Source organism: Orycteropus afer, unplaced genomic scaffold (assembly GCF_000298275.1).
Source record: "Orycteropus afer afer isolate SDZICR_OR568_19922 unplaced genomic scaffold, OryAfe1.0 scaffold00104, whole genome shotgun sequence".
NCBI classification, from domain to species: Eukaryota; Metazoa; Chordata; class Mammalia; order Tubulidentata; family Orycteropodidae; genus Orycteropus; species Orycteropus afer.
The window spans coordinates 10,000,823-10,007,946 of NW_006921691.1; the positions used below are offsets into that span (position 1 = coordinate 10,000,823).

General features: G+C 38.8%; 1 protein-coding gene across 1 annotated transcript in view; it reads left to right on the forward strand.

Moving 5' to 3' along the window:
* Nucleotides 1-7,124, forward strand: part of IQGAP2 (IQ motif containing GTPase activating protein 2) — a 439,708-nt gene that overhangs the window by 387,672 nt on the left and 44,912 nt on the right. Inside the window, exon 29 of the mRNA XM_042781321.1 lies at nucleotides 6,120-6,222. Coding sequence (XP_042637255.1) covers nucleotides 6,120-6,222 — 103 coding nt within the window. The remainder of the gene's footprint in view (nucleotides 1-6,119; nucleotides 6,223-7,124) is intronic.

The window sequence follows — 7,124 nt, forward strand, 5'->3', positions numbered from 1 at the left end:
CCACTAAAAAAGAAAATTATAGATTAATGTCCCTCATAAACTAAGATGCAAAAATTCTTAACAAAATCCTAGCCAATAGTCTCCAACAACATACCCCCAAAAAATAATACATTGTGACCAAGTGAGATTCATACCAAGTATGCAAGATGGTTCAACATTAGAAAAACAATCAAGGTAATTCATCACATAAATAAAATAAAGGAAAAGAGCCACGCAAATGTTTCAATCGATGCAGAAAAGGCATTTGACAAAATCCAACACCCATTCCTGATAGAAATGCTGAACATAATTGGAAGAGAAGGGAAATTCCTCAACATAATTAAGGGTATACATACAAAACTAAGGGTCAACATTATTCTCAATGGGGAAAGACTGAAAGCACTCCATTTATGAACAGGTACCAGACAAGGATGCCCTCTATCACCACTCCTGTTGAATACTGTATTGGAGCAATAAGGCAAGAAAGGGAAATAAAAGGTATCCAAATGGGTAAAGAAGAAGTAAGACAATATCTATTTGCAAATGAAATTATATGATACATAGAAAATCCTAAATACTCAGTAAGAAAATTACTCGAACTAATTGATATTTTCAGCAAAGTGGCAGGGTACAAGATCAACTTATAAAAATCAGGGGGATTCTTCTCCATTGACAAAGAGAACTCTGAAAAAGAAATCAGGAAAACAATATCATTTACAGTAGCCACCCAAAAGATGAAGTACTTAGGACTAAATCTAACCAGAGACACAAAAGACCTATACAAAGAAAACAATAAACACTATTATAAGAAACCAGAAGAGGCCTACAGAAATGGAGGACTATACCATACTCATGGATAGGAAGACTTAACATCATGAAAATGTCAATAGTACCCAAAACGATGTACAGATATAGTGCAATCCTGATCCAGATTCCATCATCTTTCTTTAAAGAGATGGAAAAACTAATCACCAACTTTATATGGAAACAAATGAGATCCCGGATAAGTAAAGTACTACTAAAGAAAAACAAAGTAGGAAGCCTCACATTCCCCAGTCTCAAAACCTACTATACAGCCACAGTAGTTAAAACAGCCTGGTACTGGTACAACAACAAACACATTGACCAATGGAACAGAACTGAAAACCCAGAAGTTAAGTGAATCCACCTATGGACAGCTGATCTTTGACAAAGGGCCAAAACTCATTAAATGGGAAAGAGATACTCTCTTTAATGATGCTGTCATAACTGGATATTCATTTTCAGAAAAATGAAACTATACCCATATCTCAAACCATACACAAAAACAAGTTGGATCAAAGACCTGAACCTAAAACCATAAAGACCATCAAGAAAAAATAGGGACAAACTTAGGGGCCCTAATTCAGGGCATAAATACACTATCAAATATAACTAAATATGCACAACTACCAGAAGACAAAATAGATGACTGTGGCCTCCTAAAAATTACACACCTATGTATATCGAAAGATTCCACCAAGAGTACAAAGAGAACCCACAGACTAGAAGAAATAATTTGGCAATGACATATCAGAAAAGGGACTAATCTCTGATGTATAAAATTTATAGAAAACTTCAACAATTCAACAACATAATGAAAATAATACAGTTTAGAAATGGTCGGAGGACATGAACAGACACTTCACCAAAGAAGACATTCAGGTGGCCAACAAACACATGAAGAAATGCTCACTAGCATTAGCCATTGGAGAGATGTAAATCAAAACAACAACGAGATATCATGTCACTCCAGCATTAATAGCAAAGTTTAAAAAAAAAAAAAAGTAGAAAATAGCAAATGCTAGCAAAGGTGTGCAGAGACTGGAACACTCATTCACTGCTGGTGGGACTGTAAAATGGAAAACTATGAAAAGTGGTATGATACTTCTTTAAGAAGTTGGAAATAGAAATACCATATGATCAGCAGTCCCACTACTAGGTATATATCCTAGAGAAATAAGAGCCATGACACAAACAGATAGATATACATACACCTGCAGTGTAGTAAATTACTTTATGTGGCTTTTCTACCCATAAGTCTTTGTAAACTCCAAGATGGGATTTGCTATGAGGAACTGAGGAGCTCCTGATTGCTGAAGTTGTCCACCTGGAGTATTTCTGTTGGGAGTGGCACAAAACAATGTTCTGGGAGGTGCCCACTCTCTCTCAGGTGCTTAGAGTTCTGATGCTATAATTGGCTAGTTTGACCACCCTGCCGGGCTCAAAAGGAGGCCTCCTAGAGGCAGAACTCTCTCTGACTGCTGGTTGAGGAAGACGTGCTGCTGAAAGAGACACGCACCCTGGAAAGAGACACGTGCTGCTGGGAAAGAGGTGCAAGAGACACTCATTGCTGAGTGAGACACCGAGGGACACTCACTGTTGGGAGAGAGACTATTAGAGAGAGACTGTGGGCTGAGAGAGAGAATGAGAGTTTTTCCTGAACTTGAATTATAGCCTGGTGCTTCCCTAATAAACCTCATAATCTGTGAGTTCTGTGTGGCCACTGCAGCGAATTATCATACCCAGGAGAGAGGTGGTGGGTGCTTTGGGAGGAACAGTTGGTGAAAAGGTTGGAGGGAGGCAGCATGTCTGGCCTTGCAGTAATAGGCCTTGGGTTACTCCTGGTAATCCTGCCTTCCCCTTGTAGGGTTAGAGTAGGTCAGAATATGAGGCCACCTCACCGTTTTTGCAACACCCATGTTGATCACAGCCCTATTCACATTGGCAAAATCATGGAGACAACCTAAATGTCCATCAGTGGAGGAATGGATCAACAAGCATACACACAACAGAATACTACACAACATTAAAGAACAATGATGCCTGTGTGAAACATCTCATAACAAGGATGAACTTAGAACCCATTCATTATGCTGAGTGAAATTCATCAATCACAAAAGGACAAATATTGTATGAGACCACTATTCTAAAAAGTCAAGGAAATGGTTTCACATAAAAATATTCTTCAGTAGTTACCAGGGGTGGGTAGGAAGGGAGGATAAACCACTAACTAGAATTAACCACGTATTAACTTGAGTAAAGGAAAAAGAAAATAAAAAATAAATTAAAAAAAAAAAATTTCACCAAAAGATTAAAAAGAGGACCCATAGAATGGGAAAAAAGAATTGGCTATGACAGACAAGAACCTAAGAAATGAAAAAAATAAAGAAAGAACATTAAAAAACCTAAAGCTAACCTTAACCCCTAACCCTAAACCCCTCCCCCTGCCCCCCCAAAAAAAGTTACAGCGTGGGAAACTCTGTGGAGCAATTATACTGTGTCTTACAGAGTTAGAGAAGTCAGAATTGACTCAATGGCACACAACAATATTTAATATATATATTGTTAGCACACTAACTTTGAACTTAACAGCTAACACCACATAACTCATGCTTGAGCAAAGCCTATGTAATATATGTATTTTCTATGAACATATCATAGCGTTCTTGCACTTAGAACGCTAGACAGCACTTCAGCACTATACTTAGGGACCATTTTAAAAAATAAAAAGCACAAAAATGTGACACTAATTAGACCACAAAAAGAACATTTATTTACATTTTGGAGCTGAAACAAGAAGGCATTGCATAGCCTTCTTCAACCACAGCTACAATGGAACATGCATGTTGTTGTTGTTATGTGCCGTCGAGTCAAACCTGACTCATAGCGACCCCTCCTTGGGTTTCCGAGGCAGTATCACTATGGAAGTAGGATTGCCCAACCTTCCTTCCGAGGAGTGGCTGGTGGGTTTGAACCGCCAGCCGTCTGGTTAGCAGGCAAGTGTCTTAGCCACTATGCTACCAGAGCTCCCTCCCGGAACATGCATGTTAGAAGACTCAAATTTTTAACCACACTGTACATATCTGCAAATGAGTATGAAAACACTAAAAGCATTGATTTTGGGGTTACAAATAAATATTAGCTAATAGGCAAATTCACAAATATGACATCCTCGAATATTGCAATTGTGTACAAATGGCCAAAAAGCATATGAAAGAATGCTCAATGCCATTGTCATCAGGGAAATGCAAATCAATGCTACAGTAAGATCCACTTCACACCCACTAGAATGGCTAGACTCCAAAAGTCACATAGTACCAAGTATTGACAAAGATGTGGAGAAATTGTAACCTTACAGACTGTTGCTGGGAAAGAAAATGATACAGCCACTTTGAAAAGTATTTTGGCAATTCCACAAAAATTTACACATATAGTTACTATCAAAAAAAAAAAAAAAAAAACTTCACTGCCATCCAGTCAGTTCTGATTCATAGTGACCGCCATTGAATTTCCAAGGCTGTAAATGTTTACAGAAGCACATTGCCCCATCCTTCTTCCACGGAGTGGCTGGTGGGTTTGAACCACTGACCTTTTGGTTAGCAGCCAAATGCTTAACCACTGCATCACGAGGGCTCCTTATAGTTATAATGTGACCGAGCAATACCACTCCTAGATATATACTCAAGAAAAATAAATATATGTCACCTAAAACTTGTACATGAATGTTCATAGCAGCATTATTCATAATAGCCAAAAACAGAAACAACCCAAATGTCCATCACCTAATGAATGGATAAACAAGTTGTGGTATATGCATACAATGGAATATTATTGGACATTCAATAAAGGAGTGGAGCACTGATATATGAGCCTTGAAAACATTAAGCCAGTCACAAAAGACTACATATTGAATGATTGTGTTCTTATGAAGTATCCAGAATAGGCAAACACATAGGAACAGAAAGTGAATTAGTAATTTCCATGGGGTAAGAGGAAGGGGAATAGAGAGTGACTGCTATAATAGGTAGCACAGTGCCCAAGGCATTTGACTGCTAACCAGAAGGTTGGTGGATCAAACCCACTGGCCACTCTGTGGAAGGAAGATGGGGTGTTCTACTTCTGTAAAGATTTACCGCATTGGAAACCCAATGGGGGTCGCTGTGAGTCAGAATTGACTTGGTGGCAGTGGTTTGGTTTGCTAATAGGTACTGAGTTTCTTTCTGGGTTAATGGAAATGTTCTGAAATTAGATAGTGGTGATGGTTGCACAAAGCTGAATATAACAAAAATCATTGCATGCTGTATTTTAAATGAGTGGATTTGATGATGTGTGAATTATAACTCAATGAAGTTATTAAAAAGAGAATGGAAAATGGACTAAATTTATAATTATGACTTGGAGTTTTAGAAGACAGTTGTACAAAACAACTAAAATTATATCTCTTACCATCAGGGGTACTGTTGTTGTTGTTGTTGTTATTTGCTGTCGAGTCAGACCTGACTCATAACGACCACTCCTTGGGTTTCCGAGGCGTTATCACTACAGAAATAGATTGCCCAACCTTCCCACACTTTGGAAACATTAGTTTAATTCTAAATGCAAACAAAGCTAGTTGGGTTGTCCTTCATGATTTCTTCCTCCAATTCTGTTGCTCCTCAAAAGTTAGGAGTATCTTTCTCTGAGACCTGGGAGCTGGCTGACTCTGCCAGGACACCCCAGTGGGTGTTACTCCTCTTTAAGCCTTTTCTGGGATCATTAATGGTGGAACCACCTGCTACATCTAAGCCTCAGGCCAAGGAACCATATGGGCATTTCTGCCACCCCTACCCATGAAAGATCTTTAAAGCCAGGCAGAATAAATAGCTACAGGTGATGATTTTATTTTAATAGCTTTAGTGTTATTACTAAATATTTTCTCTGAAGAGATATGGAAATGCTTTTCCAATTTACTACCTGTAGTATCCAAAACATTGCCACGTCATTTAATCCTCTCCCCTAATTTGACTTTTTCTATAAAATTTATCTTATCCATGTGGAGTAGAGCACCTATGGTGCAACGCTGCTTCTTATAAGATGCTTCTTATAAGATCAACTCTGAGTGAGTTGATGAATGCCTCTCCCAAAGCTTAAGTTTCTTGCTGTAGAGTAGCTGCTTCACTCTGAGATAAAATAAGAACTATCTATCTTTGCAGTCCTTAATTTTGATAAGTGTCTGACTCGTATTTAAGATCTAAACTCTAGCAGAAGACAAAATATCAGGAAAAACTGAAAACTATATAAGTATGGTGGCATCTGAGAATATATTTTCATCTTGTATGTGTATTGCTTTCTCTATGAAGCTCCTGTTGGAACACCAGGATGCAATTGCACCTGAAAAAAATGATTCACTGAATGAATTGTTGGAGATGCTGGGAGAGGTACCTAGTGTGGAATCTTTTCTTGGTAAGAATTTGTTCCTTCTACTTATTCTGTCATTTTTGATTGGTTGGTTGGTTTTCCTGTCCTAGATTTAAAAAGGAAAAAGAAATGTTGAAATTTAATTCTTGAGCTTATTTTAAAAGACAATACCTATACTATTGTTGTTATTGTTGTATGCTATAGAGTTGATTTGAAGTCATGGTGACTCAGTATGACAGAGAAGCACTGCCCCATAGGGTTTCCTAGGCTATAATCTTTATGGGAGCAGATCACCAGGTCTTCTGCCCACAGAATCACTGGTAGGTTCAAATCAGCCATTTTTTGGTTTGCAGCCAAGCACTTAACCATTGTGCCACCAGGATTCCTTATACCTATGCTATCCCTTCCTGTAAGAATAGTTGATGCTTTTGAGTTGTGGTGCTGGCAAAGAATGCTAAAAGTGCCACAGACTTCTAGAAGAACTAATAAACTGTCTTGGAAGTGTAGCCACAATGCTCCTTGGAAGGAAGAATGGCCAGACTTCATCTCACCTACTCTGGTCATGTTGTAAGAAGAGACCATTCTCTGAAGAAGGATATCATGCTTGGTAAAGTGGAAGGTCAATGAAAGAGGGGAAGGCCCTCAACAAGATAGATTGACACAGTGGCTCAGGTATAGCAAGGATCATGGAGCTGGCACAGGACTGGGCAGTGTTTTGGTCTGCTGTACATAGGGTTGCTATGAGTCGGAGACAACTAAATGGCACCTAATAACAACAACAACATCCCCTCCTGTATTAAGAGTAGTATAATTGGTAGTAGGAGCTCTGGTAGCATAGTGGCTAATGCATTTGACTGCTAACCAGAAGGCTGGTGGTTCAAACCCACCAGCCACTCCTCGGAAGGAAGGTTGGGCTCTGAATCTCGATCTGGAAGGGACCCTGGACC